Source organism: Chlamydomonas reinhardtii, chromosome 17 (assembly GCF_000002595.2).
Source record: "Chlamydomonas reinhardtii strain CC-503 cw92 mt+ chromosome 17, whole genome shotgun sequence".
Lineage (NCBI taxonomy): Eukaryota > Viridiplantae > Chlorophyta > Chlorophyceae > Chlamydomonadales > Chlamydomonadaceae > Chlamydomonas > Chlamydomonas reinhardtii.
This window is the reverse complement of record NC_057020.1, coordinates 2641956-2663105: the sequence shown is the minus strand read 5'-3', so window position 1 is coordinate 2663105 and position 21150 is coordinate 2641956. Positions and strand designations below refer to the sequence as shown.

General features: G+C 62.5%; 5 protein-coding genes across 5 annotated transcripts; 2 read left to right on the top strand and 3 right to left on the bottom strand.

The window, feature by feature from the left end:
* Positions 1-683: 683 nt before the first annotated feature.
* On the bottom strand, positions 684-5085 carry CHLRE_17g717600v5 (uncharacterized protein). Its single transcript, XM_043072195.1, has 7 exons — positions 4599-5085; positions 4327-4383; positions 3847-4057; positions 3493-3711; positions 2850-3349; positions 2419-2689; positions 684-2199 (listed from the first exon to the last, which is right to left on the bottom strand). Exons 1-7 carry the CDS (start codon positions 4724-4726, stop codon positions 1717-1719), a joined length of 1869 nt encoding a protein of 622 aa, XP_042914654.1. The 5' UTR covers positions 4727-5085; the 3' UTR covers positions 684-1716.
* A 100-nt stretch (positions 5086-5185) lies between these two features.
* On the top strand, positions 5186-5921 carry CHLRE_17g717550v5 (uncharacterized protein). Its single transcript, XM_043072194.1, has one exon. It carries the CDS (start codon positions 5211-5213, stop codon positions 5820-5822), a length of 612 nt encoding a protein of 203 aa, XP_042914653.1. The 5' UTR covers positions 5186-5210; the 3' UTR covers positions 5823-5921.
* Positions 5922-5967: 46 nt separating this feature from the next.
* Positions 5968-8004, top strand: CHLRE_17g717500v5 (uncharacterized protein). Its single transcript, XM_043072193.1, has 5 exons — positions 5968-6078; positions 6219-6457; positions 6591-6785; positions 6966-7037; positions 7234-8004. The coding sequence occupies exons 2-5, from the start codon at positions 6281-6283 to the stop codon at positions 7372-7374; spliced, it is 585 nt and encodes a 194-aa protein (XP_042914652.1). The 5' UTR covers positions 5968-6078; positions 6219-6280; the 3' UTR covers positions 7375-8004.
* Positions 8005-9387: 1383 nt separating this feature from the next.
* CHLRE_17g717400v5 (uncharacterized protein) lies at positions 9388-14775 on the bottom strand. Its single transcript, XM_043072192.1, has 7 exons — positions 13923-14775; positions 12761-13815; positions 12541-12637; positions 11214-11415; positions 10811-10928; positions 10442-10529; positions 9388-10131 (listed from the first exon to the last, which is right to left on the bottom strand). Exons 1-7 carry the CDS (start codon positions 14025-14027, stop codon positions 10081-10083), a joined length of 1716 nt encoding a protein of 571 aa, XP_042914651.1. The 5' UTR covers positions 14028-14775; the 3' UTR covers positions 9388-10080.
* A 619-nt stretch (positions 14776-15394) lies between these two features.
* On the bottom strand, positions 15395-21145 carry CHLRE_17g717350v5 (uncharacterized protein). Its single transcript, XM_043072191.1, has 9 exons — positions 20136-21145; positions 19754-19816; positions 19409-19468; positions 18464-18909; positions 17996-18130; positions 17632-17792; positions 17017-17155; positions 16627-16724; positions 15395-16314 (listed from the first exon to the last, which is right to left on the bottom strand). The coding sequence occupies exons 1-9, from the start codon at positions 20439-20441 to the stop codon at positions 15788-15790; spliced, it is 1935 nt and encodes a 644-aa protein (XP_042914650.1). The 5' UTR covers positions 20442-21145; the 3' UTR covers positions 15395-15787.
* Between the last annotated feature and the right edge of the window lie 5 nt (positions 21146-21150).

Genomic DNA, 21150 nt, shown 5'->3' with positions numbered 1-21150 from the left:
ATGTAGAGGATGTGAGGGGTTCCCAGCTGCTTGGGCGCGGATATGTGGCGGGTCCGACCGAGCGGACAGTTGTCTTCGAAGCATTCATGAAGGCTTTTAGTAAAGAGGACTTTGCGACACGTTCAGGTGTGGTGGAGGGTGACTTGCAGAACGCAAGTGTTATTATATTCAAACGTGCACTTGTACGACGTGACCAGGTTTTACTATCTACAAAGTATAACTTGACCACTGCACGTGAGTCATTTTATGTGAAGACTAAGTATGCGCCATCCCTTGACACCCCAGAGGACGATCAGGACGTGTCTGTGTATGTTGGAGAGGTTGCATTCTATGCTCGTGTGCAAACCGTGCGTGGGGTTGTATGCCGTGTGGCGATTTGCGAATTGCATAAGGTGGAGGTGGTACGGCCGCAGTCGTTGTACTATGCTGCAGACTTTAGTCGCCGCAAGGCAACCCCCAACCAAGAACGCCAGCAGACGTTCCTGAACTCGTTCCCCGTGCTATTGCAAGCCATTGACTCGAAGGTGATGCGCTGCAAGCTCGACGAGAATAAAAGTTACTTCATTACGTACCACTTGTTTTCTCAGTTGCCAACCAATGATGGTGATTGGCAAGGAGCAGTGCAAGTTGGGTAGCCGCTCACGCGGCTGATGCAGTCTGTAACATGATGATGTCTTCTGGGCTTGTGTCTTCCGGGGCCGCCAACCGTTCCAGTAAAGAAAACTTCCCGGCTGCCGACAGCGCACGCAGCCCTGCACCGGTGCCGTATGACGATGCAACCCCAGCCCCCTTCCCGCCTTTCCACTAAAGAAAACTTCCCGGCTGCCGACAGCACACGCAGCCCTGCACCGGTGCCGTATGACGATGCAGCCCCAGCCCCCTTCCCGCCGTTCCACTAAAGAAAACTTCCCGGCTGCCGACAGCGCACGCAGCCCTGCACCGGTGCCGTATGACGATGTAGCCCCAGCCCCCTTCCCGCCGTTCCACTAAAGAAATCTTCCCGGCTGCCGACAGCGCACGCAGCCCTGCACCGGTGCCGTATGACGATGCAGCCTCAGCCCCCTTCCCGCCTTTCCAGTAAAGAAAACTTCCCGGCTGCCGGCAGCGCACGCAGCCCTGCACCGGTGCCGTATGTCAATGCAGCCCCAGCCCCCTTCCCGCCGTTCCACTAAAGAAAACTTCCCGGCTGCCGACAGCGCACGCAGCCCTGCACCGGTGCCGTATGACGATGCAGCCTCAGCCCCCTTCCCGCCTTTCCACTAAAGAAAACTTCCCGGCTGCCGACAGCACACGCAGCCCTGCACCGGTGCCGTATGACGATGTAGCCCCAGCCCCCTTCCCGCCGTTCCACTAAAGAAATCTTCCCGGCTGCCGACAGCGCACGCAGCCCTGCACCGGTGCCGTATGACGATGCAGCCTCAGCCCCCTTCCCGCCTTTCCAGTAAAGAAAACTTCCCGGCTGCCGGCAGCGCACGCAGCCCTGCACCGGTGCCGTATGTCAATGCAGCCCCAGCCCCCTTCCCGCCGTTCCACTAAAGAAATCTTCCCGGCTGCCGACAGCGCACGCAGCCCTGCACCGGAAGCTTCCCAGCATCTGAGACACAAGTTTCCCATCAGTACAGTATTGATCTTCCGGCCTCTTGTTTGTTTACCTATGGAACTCATAACAACAACGATACATGCTTGCGACCAGCCGTGCATGGCTGATCCGCCCGCTCAGCACTTCCCACCACTGCCCTGCGCCCGGCGGCCCTTTATAGCTGACTGCGGCAGGGCCGCACCCGCAGCCCGCTTCTGGGATGGCGGATGACATCCAGCCTCGGCCTCACACCCCGCGCTTGCGGCCATGCGCAGGATCTCCGCCTCAAACTCCTCACCGCGCTTGCACATGACATGCAGAGATGCGGTCTTGCCCTCCGCCGCCAACTCCAACCGCCCACGTGCCTCGGCCCTCCCCACTTTCACATCAGACTGGCGTGACACAACGCCAGAGCCCACCGTCACGCCGCACGGCATGCCCGCCTCATCGAATTTAGCGTTAAGTGGCACACGCAAGTCAGCACCGTGCACCACCTGCCGCGCGTCGAACACCAGCAGGTCGCTGTCCTGGGTGCGGGTGTAGGCGCTGACCCCACCAAATGTGAACAGGTTGCGGCTGACATGCGCCGCACGCTCCACATCGTCCAGGAAGTCCTTGCACTGCATGGCGATGAGGGGTGAGCTGTCATACAGCAGGCCAGGGCCATACCCATAAGCGCGCCAGCGAGCCCACGCCCAAATTGTCAAGCACCGGCTTTGGTCAGGGCAATGCTCCCTGGCTGGCATTTGCATCCTTCCTCCACCCGGCCACAAAAACGTTCCGCCGGGTCCCTTCTCCACCCCACCAGCTCGTCCAACCCTTGACGCCTGGCAGCTCACCCGGCGCCCTGTTGCCGACTTCCACAGAGCCAGGAACACGACAGTTGGCGTTGCGTCGTCCGGGTCCAGATGCGGGTGTGTGAAGTAGTCCAGCCCAACCGGAACCAGGCCCCATGGCGCCCCTGTCGCCAGGATTGCAGGCGTACCCGCGACGGTCTCCTTCGCGCTCGTCACGAGGTAGTCCCACATCGCCAGCAGCAGCATGGCGATGCACAGGCCGAACGCACCAATGACCACCCGCGCTTCGTGGCTCCTCGATGTGTGCGCATACCTGTCAAGGAATCAGGCCGTGCACCTTGCATCTGTTGCCAAGCCATCCCGAACGCCGCCCAAAGCCCTCGCCTCCCTGGATTTCCCCTCAGGTTCCGCTCCACCACCGCTACGCACGCCCCTCCCTCCCTGCCATCGCTTGCCAGTCCCATACCACTCACATGGTCACGCGGCTCGCCTTGTTGGTCTGCACATGCCGGTAGCCTGCCATGTGAGTTTCGCCGCCACACTCTTTCAGCCGACCACGGGGGACCTTCTTCAGCGTCTGCGCCTCCATCAGGCGCCGCTGCATGTTGCGCGCCGCTCGCACCAACACCGGGTACTTGCTCTGCATCACCGGCCCCGGCACATACAGGACCAGGAGGACTGGGTTGAACACGCCGTCAGTCCCCGTCATGTCAATCCAGAACAGGCATGCCCTGCCCGTCATGTCCCAGTACACGGTCAGCGCTAGCTCCGCTGATGTGCGGGGTCTCCCCGCAGATTGCGCCTCCAGGTCCAACGCCGCACGAGCTTTGGCGCGCGCATTGCACGCGTCGAGCACGTTCGGCCGCAGTTGCCGCACGTTGCCTCGCAGTAGGTCGCGGAGGGCATCGGGGACTCGCAGGGCGATGTACAGCTCCCTCAGCAAGGTGCCATCGGTTAGCTCTCCAGCAGCAACCTGGTGCGGACACACGGTCACAAATGGCATTCAAGACATCCAACACACAATTGCAGTGCTCAGGACCCCTGCACACGCGGCCTGTTGGGGGGCCTGGGGTAATGGCGGTCCCACACCACAGATACCCAAAGTTCCCCCCTCACCCCGGGCTCCGGCAGGTCTGTCACAACATCAGTGCCAGAGCGGGCAGCACCAGCACCACTGCTTGCTGCTTCCACATCAGCCATTCCCTCCTTTGGCGTCACCACATTCAATGGTGGTGCAGCCACCGCAGTGCCCTCCACCGCGGCTGCTGCCGTAGTCGATGAAGCTGGCCGCCCATCCTCCACGCCACCGGACTCCCCCTCCTCCAGGCACGCGCCCTGTGCAGGCATTCGTGCATGAGGGCGTACGCATGCCGACCAGGCCCGCCTGCCATCGAGGCCACATCACGTGCATGCATGCATGTCCACATTACGTGCACCCTATGGCCTTGCCGCCCCATCCCGGCTGCGCACCTTCAGCTCCAGGATCGCGGACAGGGACACGATCTCGTTGTCCTCCACCATGCCCATGATGCTCTCCTCCACGTCCGGCGCCACATCCCCCACCTCATCGCCCATTGCCTGGGGCCTGGCCATGGGTGGCAGCTCCAGCCGTACCAGCTTATCCGCAATGCCGGCGAAAAGCGTCAACTTGTCCCCCCGTTCCCTGGCCCTTCTTAGCTCCCTGCGAGAGCCGGCGGATTGTGTGGGATTTCAGTCAGCGCGCCCAGCCCCTCGCGCCGAGGCCTGAGCCCCCACATCCGTGCTCCGGGCAGCCCCTTCCAATTCGGGTTAGCCCGGTCGGCCCCGGACGCCCCCGCTCCCCCCCGCCATGCCCCATCTGAGGCCTCCGCCCAATCCAGGCCCGCCTCCGGCGATGTGACGTACCCCGGCCACCACAGCCCATCCATCCAAGCCCTCCCAACCATGGCCTGTACCTCCCCCCAGCCTCACCTTACGAGCTCCTCCCGGCCGTGACGCCTCCACTTCTCGCCCAGCGCCAACAGGAACCTTGGGGGGCACCCGCGGTGGGCGGCCTTGGAAGGATCCCTCCTCCACCGCTGCTCCTCCTCGACTCGTGCCGCGAGGCATGAGGCTTTAGGCATGCCCGGCATGTCCAGCCGCACAACGCCGCCGGCCCTCGCAAGTGCCGCCCTGCACATGCAGCCCGCATGTGATTTTGCGGAAGTCCCGCGAGTGTCCCCCTTCCCCTCCTCAAATCTCACCTTACTATTACGGCCTCATCAGATGACAGCGACAGCGTCCCCTTCTTCAAAACCGTCTCAGTTATGTCCAAATCCTTGCGGGCCTCGCCCTGCTCCAGGCCAACCTCTTCCGAGCTAGACGGCTCCATTCCTATTAGGTGCTTCTTCCAAATCAAGAGGCACCGGGCCCGCGAACGCCGTTCAACGCGACGTTGCCACCCGGAGCCCTGGGTGGCAAAGTCGGCGCGCCTGTAACTCCGTGGCAGTCAGTGCTGCTACTATGTACTCTTGCTTATATTGTTTATGCCCCACCATTTGCCGAGCCCAAACGCGTGTCTCTGGCTATCGCCCACCACCGGCCCGCCCCCGCCCCATGCGCAAAACCCTACCCCTACCAGTCCCTCCCTTTACAAACGATACGTAGCAGTTTTGCAGGTGTTGAAATTGAAGGTGTTCAAAAACACCAAGAAGGTGATGATGCCCAGGGACTCGAGGGGACCCTTTGGATTCACCCGTTTGAATTGGCCTCCGACCTGAGTCAAACGGGGATGGGAGATGGAATCCATCGTTTGAATGCGCTTTAAATTGCAAGAGAGGGCTTTCGTGCACTACCCTACCTCACAACCATCCAACATGGTCGCCCGTGTCTGCAAGCTCCTTATCAAGGATCCCGACCATCCCAACAAAGTCTACCATCAGTGGGCGACAACGATTTCGCCTGGAACTAAGCCTGAAACGTTCAGGGGGGATCTTCTCCCCGAGACGGACTCCACCGTCAATTACAAGCTCTCTGTGGACCCCGAGGACCCCGAGGACCCCGTGGAGTATTATTCGCCGGAGCAGGTTCTGGCGTTTGCTCTCGAGTACCTGGCCAGCGGCTCTGACGGGCCCGCCTGCCCCCTTCCCTGCGCCTCGTGGGATGCGGAGAAGCAGAGGCTGACCCTCACCATTGTGCGCGAGTCCAAGCAGGACCCCATCAAGAAGCCCAAGAAGAGCAACGCGAAAGAGCCCATCACCCGCGTGCGAACGCCGGACTCCGCGCTGTTCATGGAGGCCGTCCGTCGCTTCTACCCCTTCGCCAAGCGCGGCCCTGGCGAAGGCCCCCGCCTGCTCAACACCAGACTGGCCGCCAATGGCGAGTTGAAAAAGTATTGGCAAGACAAGATGGCCGCGGCCTACGCCTGGAGCCTGAAGCGAGGCATCACGTTGTCGCGCGAAGACTTCCAGGCCGACTGGACAAAGTGAGTTTTTGTTCTTCTGTATTGGCATGGGAAGGACGCTAGAATGCGGAGGAATGTCAGTAGCATGAGCGATGAGGAATAGGGGGATGAGAGTGGACTTGACCGCGTTGACTTGTTGAACTGACCGTAGTTAATTCTTTATACATAATGTTGCTTCATCCTACTACTCTTTCACAACATATCCAGGAAGGCAACCGACTTCAACGCCAAGCGCACCACTTACGAGAAGACGACCGCAGCCGCCCGCGCTGTCAAGGACAGTGAGTCTGCTTTCTAATTGTATATACTGTATAAGCACCTTGCAATGAGTGCGTTGAGAGACATGCGCGAGAGGCAGACTTTGCGTCAGTTTGACCTGGACCTTCTGCTCCATCCTCCATCCTCCACCGCGTGCTTGCAGAGAACCAGCCCAAGAATGAGCGTGGCTGGTACAAGAACGCATGGCGCAGCCAGTGGGGCAAGATGTGGGACGGCTACAAGCGCGACCCTGTGCGCTTCACGGCTGGCGAGAAGCAGACGCTGACGGAAGAGGAGGTCGGTCTTTGCAAGGAGCTTGAGTCTTTGCTGCCAAGCCGGGCTTCCGCGAGCGTCAAGGACGCCAAGGTGTCCTACGGTGCCATCGACGCCGGGGGCCTTCTGGTGGGTTACTTTCTTACATAGCCAGACTGTCAGTGCGTGCTTCGCTTACGAGCGCATCCTTACTGCTGATATGACCAGGCGCGGTTGTTGGTGAATGTCTGTTGCGCTTACACAACTCTGCTGCTTCTTGCAGGGACCGCTGGCCAAGGCCTTGAGCGGCCTCTCTTCAAAGACCAAGCGCTCCTCTCTGGGGTCCACAGGCGCCGTCGACGTCGCCGCCGCACCCCAGCCCAGCCCGCCCATGCCCCCGCCCATGCCCCCGCCCATGCCCCAGTCCAGCCCAGGCGCCATCGACAAGCTGGCCGCGGCGGGTGCCGAGCGCGTGAAGGTAAGACCACTGTGATCATGTTCTCTGCGCGCGTCGTCTAATATGGCTCGCTGCGTAAGTCGTTTACTTCTGCACTGGAGATGGTCCCTTGCGGCATAGGTGCCAGGCACCACTGCGGACGGACCGTCCCGTCGTGCAAGTTCGCTTTCACAGCATTGCGGCACACTTGCTGTCATGCAGGCGCTGGGCGACAAGAAGCGGACGGATGCGAAGAAGCGCAAGGATGAGAGGACGGCCGAGGCGCCAGCTAAGGTGAATGGGGGATCGAGCTTCCGTCGTCTGGTTCAGGGTGTGTGTGGCAGCATTGTTGGTGCTCTCGGGTGGGGTTCAGCAGAATGCATTCTTAATGCATGTGGTTCTTGGTCTACGCCAGTGTACTCTTGCGTGTTTTCTTTCACCAATTTATGATGGCGAATCATTGTTGCGCCTACGCCCCCATCCCATGCAGAAGCACAAGGGCGATGAGGTGGTAGCCCCGGCTGCCAAGGCCAAGACCGATGCCAAGACTGCCGCTGAGGGCAAGGCTGCCAAGGTTCCGGCCGCGAAGGCTGGCAAGGCCGCCAGGGGCAAGGCCGCCAGGGGCAAGTAGACTGCCGATGCTGGTGCTACATGGATTGTACAATGTTCGGACTAGGCCTAGTACGGCTTATTCTGGACTTAGCTACCGAGCATTAGGATGTTTGGACCCTGTGTAGACCACCTAGCGGTAGTATGTTTGGACCCTGTGTAGACATCCACTCCAGCATGAGCGAGTGAGCATTTGAGGACTGCTGTGCTGCATGTGCATGACAGTGAGACTGTGATGGGCGACAGAGCGCCTTTGACTGTGATGCACTTACTGTCAGATCGTAGTTGCGTGGAAAGCGAGTGAGATGGTCGGTTCAGGTAATCCTGAAACATGTGTGCAGCCAGGGTCCGCCGCAGATGTGGGATAGAGGCAGTGTAACGTGCTCTGGAATGAAGAGTTTCATGTGTTTCTCCGTGGATTGTACGGTTCCCCCGTGTTTCTGTTTTCGAATCGCGTCTCAAGACGCAGTGCGTCTCGTGCATCGCGTGTGTGTGAGACGCGGCGCGTCTAGGGTATCAGGCTAGCGTCTGGTGTGACGCATCGCGTTAGCTAAGACGCGCTCTCCATGCAATTGTACCGCGTCACGACTCGCGTTCCATTGCGTCTCGCAGACGCAGTGAAACGCGCTATCTGCAATGGTGCCCCGCTTCACTGTTTCTGGTTGCGTCCCCATCGCGTCTCTCCCGCGTCTCCCCCGCGTTTCCCCCTTAACGCGCAGCGTCTCGGCGCGTCTGACACCGCGTCTCACAGGTCAGACGCGGCCCAGACGCGCCCAGACGCGGTTTCCCGTTGTTATAGTGTCCAGATTCGTAGAAAGAAGTGGATGCACTTTATGAACCCTCCGCCACGGGCTTAAGGCCGCCGTCACCAGCCTGTCTGCCTGTGCACGTGTAGGGTCTCACCTATCCCGTTCATCCAGGGCCCATGGGCCATCGCCGTCCTAGCTCAGTCATTGTAGTGGCGCGGCGTGCCCTTCATTGGAGTGATTGGACCGTGATTGAGTACGGTATGTACAGTAGCACAGAAGCAACTTGGGCCTTCTTGATGTGCTGCGGCACCTGGACGGTTAAGGCGCGCAGCCGCGTGTTTGCTCAGGGGTCGTATCTTGTTTTGGGGGTAATGTCTAGCTCCAGACAAAAACGGCCCGGTGGCCGCCATCTTTTGTCTGGGCACATGGCAGTTTGTTGGCTTCTCCATAGGAATTGGGACAAAACCCGCCCCAAACTCGGGCCAACAAAGTCTCGCCCCAGACATTAGCCCCCGGGAGGAATGTCTAGGAAACGGCCAAAATGGCCAATTAATGTCTGGAGACATTAAGATAGGAGCCCTGTGTTTGCTGCAGGGCGAGCCGAGCTCCAGCAGTCCAGCTGCCCCTTGAGCTGCCAAGCACTGCGAGACGCGCGCGTCGCCCAGCCTGCGTGCGAGGCGGCCACACGGGCAGGCGTCCTGCTCGCAGCCTCGCACAATTCCCGCGCTGATCGCACCTGACTGTGGAGTACGTTGCCGACAACGCCGACGACGCGGAGAAGGAGGCGGCGGCGGCGGTGAAGGCGGAAGCCAAGGAGGAGGAGGCGTAGGCCGGTAGGCGGGTTGTGGGAGAGGAAGGGAGGCGTGGATGGGGAGTCGCAGCGTGTGGGTGCATGTGACACGTGTGCACAGTGAGAATCGTATGGATTATGTCATTTATGTGGTGGAGGGATTAGGGATGGGAGGCGTGGAATGTTGGAGCGTGTGTGTGTGGGGGGGGGGGGACATGGGGGACATGGGAGGCCGGAGGCGGTGCACGAATGATGGCAAGACGGCGAATGCCGTGTGCCACGGCACGGGCTGTGGCGGTTGTGCAAAGTTGGCATGACGGGACCGGGGGGTGGCGGACGCGAGGGCGTTGGAACGCCTGAGCACCGTCGCCCATTCGTGATACCGCCGCTGCGAGCTGGGCACGGGCCTTGGCTTCGGCTGTCGTGGGTCAGCCTCATCTATCTATATCTCCAACTGGTGGCAGGTGAATACATCGTACAAACAAGGGGGTTCCATACGCGTGCCAAATTACAGTGGTAGTACTTTAATTTCATGGCTCGATGTGTGCCGCATCCACCACGCTCCCCATCATCTCGTGCAGCGGCTGGGTGCCTGCGTACTGCCTGCTCTCCCACCAACTACAGCACCACCGGCACATCACCGGATCACCTTTTGAAAGACCGGTGGCAGCTACTCCGTCGGCCAGTATGCCGCCAACCCCAACACCGGTGCCCTCCACTACGCTCCCACGGGAGCCGCCTACCTCACCACGGAGCCCAGCACCCACAGCAGCGGCTGGGCGCCAGAGTGGATCTCGGGGGCCGCCTATAGCAACACAAACAATGTGACCACTGGCAAGAAGCTCTTCATCCGCGCCTCTGCCCCCGCCGCCAACACCACTGTCCCTGGTTGGGTGCAGGTGTTCGAGTCAAGCGGCACCGCCGTAACAAGGGAGAGAACGTGTATATCCCTCTGACCTAGCACTACCCTCAGCCGTGGCGGGGCTCCTCATCGTCGTCACCGCCGCCAACCCCAGCCCCGGCCGCAGCCGCGCCCGCAGCCCCGGCCGCTGGCACCCCCAGCCGCCCGAACAGGTCCATGCGCATGGCGTTGTGCATGCCCTCAAGAGCGATGAACATGGGCCGGCCCGGCTGCACGCCGCTCAGGGGCCATGTGATAGTGTACTTGTCGAACAGCAGCCGCTCCAGCTCATTCCGGAACTGGCGGCGGTCCCGCCGCGTGCTGAGCTCGCGCTCCATGCTGCGGCACAGTACAGCAGCAGCGGTGGCGGTGGTGGCGGCAGCGGTGAGCCCATAATGCAGTGAGTGGGGAGTGAACGTGGATGCTGCCGTCTATTTCCAAGTGTTTCCAGTACCAGGGCGCCGCCACGGCAGCTCGTCGTTCAGCCAAGACGGCCGCATGCATCTACTACTGTGCATGAGCTGTTGAGCTGCAGTCACTACAGCTCAGAACGCGACAGTGCCTGCCTTTCGCCGCACCCGCCCACCACACCCACCCACCCACTCACCTGACGAACCCCAGCAGCTGCTCCACCGTGAGCCCCACCTACCTGCAGTCGGTCCGCCAGGGTCTGGCCATTCGGCCCGAACCGCTCGTTGGCGTTGAGGATGTGGTTCTTCTTCAAGATATTGGCGCGCCTGCAGAGAGTTGGATGTGGTGAGCTTTTGGTGAGGGACGGTGAGGCAGCAGCGCGCCAAGTGGACGCTGAGACCGCCCAGACTGGCAACGACACCAGGTAAATCAACATTTTATGGGATATCGTTTTGACAGCGGCGACAAAAGCGCGCGTCCCAAACTTGTCCCAAGTGTGTGTAAAGCTGGGAATTGGACTGAGACCTGGATCCGACCCCGAACACCAGTACAGTAGCACACGCTCCGAGGCTCCTCAAGATACCGCAATGCCGACCTACGCACGTACCATTGCAGCGCCATCAGGTTGTCCCGCACCGTGAGGCCGCCGCGGCTCCAGGGGAAGATGTGGTCGCCATGGAAGCCGCACACAGAGCCGTTTGCGGCGGCCAGCGCCACCACGTTGCCTGCAGCAGCGCACCATCAAGCACATGGGGGGCGCTGGTGCGATGTGCATTGTTGCCCTGGCGGTCAAGATGGCAACCCAAAAAGACCGGCCGAACAATTAACAAGCCGGAAGGGGCCGGATGTGACAATCAATTCGTGCGCCGTATGCATAGCGCAGCATGACTACATCCACACACCTTGGGGATCTAGGACCTGAAGCGCGAGCCCAACTGCAGCTGCCAGACTTATGCCCTTTAACTGAAAAATGTCCAACACTACCATGGATGACCTGGCCACGCACGCACCGTAGGCGTCGGAGCGAAACTTCTTGCGCCAGGCGGTTGGGATCTGGTCGGTGGCTTCCAGCTCCAGCAAATCCTGCCAGCAGTACATGCGCACTTTCGACGAGCTGGTCGCACGCTTCGCCTCCGGCGGCTCACGGCCGTTGCCAGCTTCGCTTGCGCCCATAATAACGGGGTAGTCACGCTGCCAGCGCAGCCGCAGCTCCTGTATGTACCGTGGGTGTATGTTAATAAAACATACGGAGCGAAACCCGCCCAGTGTGTGTATGTATGTGTGTACCGTATGTGCGCGTGCGTGCGCGTGCGCGTGCGGGTGCGTGCGTGTTTGTGTGTGTGTGTGTGTGTTTGTGTGTGTGTGTTGAAAAACGAAACGAAAGCCCGCCCAGACGACGCCGGAGTTACTTACGGATACCTACCAATTTACCGAGCGTCGCGTGGTTGCCGTCACCCAGGTAGTCATACTTACCCGCGATAAGCCTGTAACCCCACGGGCGACCATTCGGCCTGACCCCGCGATGCACCTGTATGCGTCCATGCTCCGCACCCTGGGCGCGCTAAACAACGTTTACCCAGCACGCCTAATTCCCGTATTCCCGCCCGCTGGTCGTAGTCGAGCTCACCTATAAGCATGGGAATGGAAAGGCATTGGGCGGCAGCACAGAAGTGTCACGGACATGTGAAATGGCAGCGGTGGAAGAGGGCGGCGTGCGGCAAGCAAGCTATCTAATGTCCTAACACGCATCCCAAAGCCCACCCACTAACTATGCCCGTGAAAGGAAACGAGTCTGGGGCCTCGCGGCTGCAAATAGCGCCCGACTGCATGGGGCGCATGGCGGGCGGCGGTTGCAGAGACGCTGGGTCGGGCTGACTCGGCTGGCAGAAAAGGGCGTGTGCCCGGCACCCCCGAACCCGCGCATAACCCGTATCCCGCATGTGTGCGCAAGTGTCAGACATAGGCTGGTTTGTGTGTGTGTGACGCCATGGGCTGGCGGGAGCTGGCCTCCCGCTCCCCACTCCATGGCGGCACCGAGGCTAGGCATGCTCGCGGCCGCAGTGGCCGCGTGTGTGTGTGTGTGTGTGTGTGTGTGTGTGTGTGTGTGTGTGTGTGTGTGTGTGTGTGTGTGTGTGTGTGTGTGTGTGTGTGTGTGTGTGTGTGTGTGTGTGTGTGTGTGTGTGTGTGTGTGTGTGTGCGTGGCGGTGGGTCCCGAAACCGTACCCAGAAACCAACGCCAACTCCATGCTAATGGAACTCCGAGTTGCCACACCCTTTGCAGGAATGTGGGTGGGCTGTACCAAGTGCATCACCCCGCGATGTCTTCGCCGCCCGCACCTCCGCCTGTTCCTCGCTCAGGCTCTCGCCGTTGTAGGAGAGTCCGCCTGCGCCATCCGCCGCGTCAATGCGGTCGTGCAGATACCGACCGGTAGTCCTGTGCAACACGTGGGCGAGCGGTTTGCGACAAGTGCACCTGATGCCTGGCTACACGGCGCACGCTCGACGGTGTGTCGCTCCTGCATACCAGCAGCAGATGCCAGCCCCGACCTTGACTCACTGATCACGAAACTCTGGTGGGTACGGCGCATCTGGGGGGACGCCGTACACCATCCAAAAGCGCGGCGGCGCCGGCTCGACCCCACCAGCCACCTCTCCACCATCCACCTCCGCGCCAGCCGCTTCCGCGACGACGCCGCCGCCGCCACCGTCGCCGTCACCGTCACCGCCACCGTCACCGTCCGCTTCCATGTAGGCCGCGTTCACGTCGGCTTCTTGAAGTTCAGCCGCAAGCTCTGCGGCGTTGTTCAGGGCGGCCTCCTCCTCCTCCTCCTCCTCCTCCGCCTCCGCCTCCCCCTCCGCCTCTGCCTCCGCCTCCGCCTCCGCCTCCGCCTCCGCCTCCGCCTCCGCCTCCGCCTCCGCCTCCGCCTCCGCCTCCGCCTCCGCCTCCGCCTCCGCCTCCGCCTCCGCCTCCGCCTCCGCCTCCGCCTCCGCCTCCGCCTCCGCCTCCGCCTCCGCCTCCGCCTCCGCCTCCGCCTCCGCCTCCGCCTCCGCCTCCGCCTCCGCCTCCGCCTCCGCCTCCGCCTCCGCCTCCGCCTCCGCCTCCGCCTCCGCCTCCGCCTCCGCCTCCGCCTCCGCCTCCGCCTCACCACCCACAACGTCATCAGCGTCCATGCCATGCAGCCCAGCCGCAGCCGCAGCACCGTGCCCGCCCGCCCTGTTGTTGGCGGCTACCGCCGCTAGCTCCTCCACCTGCTGCTGCTGCGGCGCGAGCACGGCGGCCAGCAGCTGCTGCTGCTGCTGCACGGGCATGCCCATCAGGCGCGCCACCGCGTCACGGAACGCGGCCATCCGCAGCATGACGCGCGCCCTGCGTAGATTTCGCAGGGGCTTGCCACGGCGCCGCTCCCTCATCCACATGACCTTTTCGATCGTTGCTTCGAGTAGGTTGCGCTCCCGAAGGGCCTTGGCGGGCAGGTTGTTCAGGGCGTGCAGCAAGCCCGCGACGGTTGGCGAGACCTCGAAGCCCGCAGCCTGCAGCTTCCCGAGCTTGCCTGCGCCGAAACCGATGCGCTTGGCCGTGGCGCGCGCCAGCACATCCTCCCAGCTTGTAAACTGCAGGTAGGGTTGAGGTGGATGTTGGGCAGCGCGGCCGCGTACCAGTTGACGCGGCGTGGTCGGTGCGTGTAACCACAGTGCCAGTCGACAGCGCACCGTGTTACCTGGCCAGTTTCGTTACGTATCTTGATGAGCCTCGCCCATGTTTTCTTGCCCATGCCTGCCGGTAAGTCCTTGCAGTCGTCCTCTGACCGCTCATTGAGGTTCATTTGATTTCCTAGTAGCGAACGTTTAGAGCTTGGCAAGCGTCTGCGTTGTGGCCGTTGTGGGTGTGCCTAGGACTAGTGAGATTCAGTGTGAAGTTCTCGGCTTGTATTCGGACATGAGTATATCAATATCAATCTTAATAGCGGAACTATTTGAAGTTGGATGGGTTGATGTGTATGTGAACGGCCCACCACAAGGTGGACTGATGTGCGTGCGACGTGGACTGGTGCCCGAAGTTCCGTTTATTTGTGCTTCTGGCTTTCAGTCCCTGCCAGCTTAGTATTAATGCCAAAGTGTCGCTGAAAACATGGTGCAGCAGCGGGAGTTTGTGTTTAGGAAACACAAGCCGGAAACACAAGCCCGGATTGTTTTCGGGCTTTTGGCTTGTGCAATTTATGTTTTCGTTATTTGTAGGTTTGGTTATCCACTCTCAAGAGGTTTTCTGCAGGGATTAAAGTGGTCGCCGGCCGGTCGCTCGCCGGCCGCGCGCTCGCTCGACCGCGGCTACATTTCTAGCGCCCCTGACTAAAATTTTAGGTTTATTGAATAAGCATTTTAGGGTCCCATGACTTGGAGTTTAGTTTGCTCGCGAGTTGAGCTCCCCCCGATTTTGTTTCGGTGAGACTCCACTGACGGCCTCTAGATAATCCCGAATTGGTAATTATCAATAAATACTATTAGGTGTCGGTCTTGGCGGAGCGAGAAGCGCATTATTTTGTGCAAGAAACGGCGCGAAAGGGGTCGCTGGGTTTCTGAAGTGCGTTTCGAGCACAGTTCTGCCCTGTTTTCAGCTGGGATTAGCTCCGGGACCGTGGCGCAGGCGACAAACCACCTTGCGACATTCATTGGTATTGGTATAAACAACCGCCCTCAAACACAGGCGGGCGATTCACCACAGGCAGTCACAGGCAGGCGATTTCGAGGCCAGTCCCAGCGCCTGCCACGTCCGCACCCGCCACGCGCGCCGCCACTGCCGCCACTGCCGCTCGACCCGGCGCGTGCGTCCACCACTGTTGGTCGCCCCTCCCTCTTCGGGGGAGGGGGCAAGTCTCCCTTAAGAAGCCCCCACGACGAGCCCCTGCTGGGCCGGTCTCCCTGTGTCCACTGAGGGCTCGCACCAAATTTCTCCCATCATCCCTGGCCTTGCGATGGTGCGCGATTGGAGAGGGGGGAGGGGCAAGCCGGGGTACTGCGTAGCGGTAGGGGTTTCCCTAGCTAGTCCCCCCTAGTAAAGGCACTCAGTAAAGGCGGGTAAAGGCCAGCATGGTCCAAGCCCTCGACACTCGAGTCGATAGTCGATAGTCTCGGGCTCTCGGCTCAGCAATGCCTTTGGAACTGGTGCTGGTGCTGGTATTGGAACTGGTGCCGGTGCTGTTACCAATTACATGTGCATACGTACCTTTACACACTGCCCATTACCCATTCCAGACCCTATTGCGGTGGCTACAATAGGCAGCTCAGAGGCAGGGGCGCCGCGGCATCTGCAATGCCCCGCGCAGGCATCCGCGCTGATGGCGCGGGGTCGCGCAGGCATCTGCCATCCCCCACCGCAGGCATCTGGACTGCCGCGGCGACCCGCCCCAGCCAGCTTCGAACCCCCGCACAAGCAGCCAGAAGTTGGCTCGGCAGGGTACTCGGCTCACCCTTACAACCAGAGACCACCGGCAACTATTGGGAGCATTCTCCCTGATTCTCCTGTCAATTCGCACGATATGTCTTGGACAGTTGGACTTTCGAACACACCCCACCCTTCATTTGTCGCTTAATCGCCACGTGGCCGCTTGCCGCCGCCTTTCGCGCCGCCGCCCTCCTCCTCCTCCTCCCCTCCCTCGCCCCCAGCACCCTTTCCAGCCGCCGCCCGCGCCGTCGCCTTGGCTACAGCCTCCTCGGGCAGACCCGGCAGTAGCACGTCATTGATGCGGTCCAGCAGCGGCTGTAGCAGCCGCTCCGCCTCCGCCGCCGCCTCGGCTGCCGCCTCCGCCGCAAGCTGCGCCTTGCTCTTTGGCTTGGGCCGGAACGGTTTACTTGTCTGGCCGCGCTGGCCGATTGCTGCTTCTGCCAGCGCCGGCGTCGGCGCCGGCGCCGCCGCAGTCGCACCGGGTGATGCGGCGTCTGCAGCGGGCGCGGGTGCCGCTGCTGCAGAGGCCGCTGCCGCGGCGGTGTCTGCCTTGGCTGCGGCCGCCGCGGCGCCAGCTGTTGCGGCTTCCGTCAGGATGCGCAGCTTGGGTCGGTAGCGCATGATCGCCTTCTGCTCCTCCTTGCTCAGCCGCCCGCTGTCGCCGCAGCCGCCTGCGCGAGACACACACAGAATGCCCTCGCGGAATTTTCGTCGGCCGGGCCATATGAATGCTCCCAGCATATGAATGCTCCCAGCATATGAATGCTCCCAGCATGTGTGCCCCTCTCATCACCAGTGTACAGGTACGCCGCCGCTCAGGTCGCAGCCCCCGCCCCCGCCCCCAGCCCCCGCCCCCGCCCCTTCCCTGGAGTTCCCTCCAATGTGGGCTTCAGAGTTACCCCTCACGGTTACCCCTCCAACCCCCTTCCCCAGCCCCCCAGCCCCCCAGCCCCCCAGCCCCCCAGCCCCTTCCGCCCACCCACCCTCGTGCAGCGGCTTGGCCAGCTCCCCGCACAGCTCCTCCACCACCTCTGTCACGGTGCGGCCCTCCACGTCCACCCACTTGTACATGGAGTCATCCCTGCAAACATGGAGCGTGTGAGGGCGTGTGCATGCGTGTATACTTATTACATGCATAAATACATGTGTAAATATTTGCGTATGGCATGGGCGTGTATGGCGCGTGTGCATGGTGTGTGTTTGCTTGTGGGGAGACTGGGGACCCCGGGCAGGCTGGAACGGGTGGCACTGCTGTGCGCGCACAGTACTGCAACTTCAGCGGCCCAAAACGGTAACAACTTAAGGACACACATGCACGCACACCACATCCCTCACCCTCCTCCCTCTCTCCTCCCCCCCCCCGCCCCTCTCACCTGAACCAGGTCATCTGCGCGCGCACCAGCTTGTGTGTGGCCTGGCATATGGCGGAGTGCAGCGCCGCCAGCTGCACCAGCCCCACGCGGCGGCCGGCGGCGCGGGCGGCCAGCAGCCACTCCATGGCCTGACGGTAGCCTGGGGGGGGGGAGGGGAGGCGGGGAGGGTGGTTGCAAGGATCGGTACAGAGAAGTGTAGCGAAGTAGACAGCAGGTGTGGTGTTGTGCGTACCGATGACCGACGGCGTCCCGGGTGGGTGGTGAGTGGCGTGAGGTGGGTGGTGAGTGGGGTGAGGTGGGTCGGGTGAGCGGGGTGAGTGGGGTGGTGAGTGTATTATGTGATGGGTGATAATTTATGTTGTGGTGGGGAGGATGGCCAGGGCGTGAGGGTGGTAGTGGGTGTGGTGCCTGGCACGCGCGCCTGCAGAGCCTTCAGCGGCAAGCGCCAGCGCGCAGCCCGCACGCAGCCGCATGCGGTCGCAGCTGTGAGCTGTGTGTGCTGGCGTGACCGGTGAGAACACCCGCACACACGCCACGCCACACCACGCCACGCCACACCACACCATGCCACGCCACTCCGCGCCACCCCGCGGCACGCCACGCCACGCCCCCCACCAATGGCCTTGGCCGCCATGTTGTCCCCCGGCTGCAGCCCCAGGCGCAGCAGCAGCGCCGCCTCCTCCAGCAGCCCGCCGCCGGGCGCACACACCATGTCCTCCACCCGCGCCGCGATGCGGTCGTACAGCGACAGGCGCGGCCGGTGCAGGAAGAAGCACCTGCGCACGCAAGCAGAAACGAAGCAAGGGGGAGAGGGAAACATGGCACACTCATGTCGGGAGGGGTATCGATCAGAAGCTCAAGGAGCTGGGAGAGGCGGCTGGATTTGCAGAGCTGCCCCAAACGCAGTGCAACCGCCGCCGCCAACCACCAACCGCCAACCACCAACCGCCCAACGGCTGTCGCCGCCAACCGCCCCCACCTGAAGTCGTAGTCCAGGTCCGCCAGCGGCGCATCCAGCTTGGGCTCAAAGTCTGCCAGCCGGCTGCCGGGGTGCATGGCCAGGATGGACAGCGCCCGCTCCAGTCGGTAGTAGTTGTTGCGCTCAGCCCGGATCCTGTGGCAGTGGCAGTGGCAGTGGCAGTGGCAGTGGCAGTGGCAGTGGCAGTGACAGTGACAGTGGCAGCAGGGTGTGGCATCAGTAGCGTGTGTGGTGCTGGTGGCGTGTGGTGCAACAGCGGGGTGCGGCAGCAGGGCATGACGGGGCGTCGCGGGAGCAGTGTGAGGGAGCAGGGTGAGGGAGCAGGGCGAGGGAGCAGGGCGAGAGGGCAGGGTGAGGGAGCAGAGTGAGGGAGCAGAGTGAGGGAGCGACAACGACGGGCGGTGGCGGTTCAGGGACTCTTTCATGCTCTTTGTTACACAACCACACAGTGCCGCTCCACAACCGCACCTGGCGTACGCCACCTCGTCGCCCCACTCCCGCAGCAGCGCCGCCGCCGCCTCCCACTTCTCATCCTCCGTCAGGCCGCCCGCCGCGCCCGCCGCCTCTGCCGCCGCAGCCAGCGCCTCCGCAGTCGTCGTCGCCGTCGGAGACGCCGCCACAGCCGCCGCCGCCGCCGAGGCGACCGCCGCCCCCGTCGCCGCCGAAGCCGCTGCGGCCTCGCCCTCAGGCACACCCGCACCCACACCCTCGCCCTCGCCCTCGCCGCCTGCTGCCTGCTGCTGCTGCTGCCGCCGCCGCGCCTTGTCCTCCGCCGCCGCCGCCCAGGCCGCCTGCATGGCCGCCACCACCGCCGCCAGCGCCTCCGGCGTGGCCCTCGGCGCGCCGCCCTTGCCCACCACAAACCAGCGCAGGTACAGCCCCGTGCCGCCAACCACCAGGGGCACGCCGCCACGCTGTGTGTGTGGGGGGTGGGGGGGAGCAGCGTTGCATGGGGAGGCCGAGCCGGGGGGGGGGTAGCCATCCATGGGATGGTGTGTATCAAATATGAAGTGAAGTGCCGACGTCCAGAGGTACACAGCGGGCACCGCGGGGGGGGGGGGGTCACGACATTGTGAGGGGCGAAGGTGGATGTGGAGGTTGAATGAGAGAGAGTGAGAGGCCCCGAGAGGCGTGCGTGCGCAGGAAGGGTGTAGGGCGCGCGGTGTAAGCGACAGGCCCGGCACAGGCGAAGACCACGCGCCATGCGCTGTGCCACCGCCCACCCGCCCGCCCGCCTGCCCGCCTGCCTGCTCAAGGACTAACCCAAAACTGCCTACGCTCTAAGCCTGCGCTAGGCCGCGCCGCCATACGTACCACCCGCCGTTCTCCGAGGCAAGGAACTCCTAATGGCGCCAGACACCCATCCATCCAGCCAGTCAGCCAGTCAGTCAGCCCCGGCGGCCGCGCACCCACCCGCACGATGTCTTCCGCCACGGGCCGTGCGCACTCAAAGAACTCGCCAGCCGAGAAATCCTGTGTGTGTGCACGGGGGCAGTTTATGCCAATTATAATGGGGGCACGACACGCGTATGTTTGTGTTTCAGGGCACGTCCAACATACACACAAGGCGCATCTAGCGAAACGTGACCCCAGCTCGGCCAAGCCGCGCCTCCTCGCACCGCCCACTCGCACCGCCCACGCGCACCGCCCTATGACACGGCATACGCAACTGATATAAACGGCAGTACGTTTGTTCGACCCAAACACACACTTGTGTGCTTTCCTCACGCACACACACACACACCCGCACACACGCACCTCCAGTGGGTCGCGGACGTCGATCATGTGGTGCGGCACGCCCTGCCGCTCGCACACAGGCAGCTGAGGGCGGGCAGCCGGGTGGACAATACACGCACACACGCACACGCACACACACACACACACACACACACACACACACACACACACACACACACACACACACACACACACACGATGGCGGCGGGCGGGACAGGGGGGGAGGGCCGCAGAGCTCAGCTTGCATCTGGGATTCTGGGCGGCATGCCACTGCGGTGTGCGATCGGTTCCGATACTTTCACTTTCACGTACATGCTGACGTACAGGTTCGTAGGCAGGGCAGCATGCCAAACCCTATCTCGTCACACTCGCAACCCACACGTGCCTTCCCCCTCGCCCTCACCTTGTCTGACCCCACGTCCAGGCCGCGATACACTTGCACACTGTCTGCGCTGATCACCTCGCCCCGGCCCCCCTCCGCCACCACTGCTGCCACAGCTTCCAACTCCGTCCCCGCCTCAGCCTCCGCCGCCCGCCCGCGCAGCCGCTGCGCCAGCTGCAGGCTGATGGCTGTCTTGCCCACAGCCGTGGGCCCCGTCACAATCACCACCATGGGCTTGCGCCGAGCCGGCGGCTGGGGTGCGGCGGCGGCGCCGTCGGCAGCGGCGTTGGCGGCGGCCGCCGCCGCCGGGGCCGCAGGGTCAGACATGGCCTGGATGGCCCCGGTTTGAAGCCCGTGCGGTGCTGCTAAGGTTGTAGAGGCTGCAGTAGATGCTGATCTTGCAGCAGTTGTGATGGCTGTCGCGTCTCGGCCGCGTGCCGCCGCCGTCAGCGCCGCGGCGGCTGCGGGGCTGGCGACGGCGCCACTGGGGCGGGGGAGCTGCACGGCGCACCTGAGCACGGCCCGTGCCACCGCGCTAGGTCCACAGCGGGCAGCGGCTGCGGCGGGCGGCAGCTGCAGCAGTCGAGAAGCTGAGCACGCCAGAGTGGAGGGTCGTACTCGGCCTAGCGCGCTACGCTGGGCCAACAAGCTTGGAGTGCGCTGAGAAGCGAGGTCTGCGGCGGAGCAGACGCACCGTGACAGGGGTCCTGGCGCCAGGTCCTTTGCTGCCCTTACGGGAAATTGTGACTTAGCGCACGACTTGGAGATCCTTCTACCACCGCATTCGACGGCGACGCCGAGCGACCTGCTGCTGACCGCAATTGCGCGGCGAGAAAGCACCGTTATGCCGCTGCAAACATCATGAAACTATTCAAATATCCTGTATGTAGCTAAAACTCATTTGACTTAGCAAGTTCAGAGCAGCCAAAGCCAGAATGACCGCTGCAGGCTGCCGTTCTTAGTTTTGTTGTTTGGGCATCACAGACGAGCTGCTAGATTACAGGTAGCAGGTGACTTCGCGTCAAACGCAGACTTG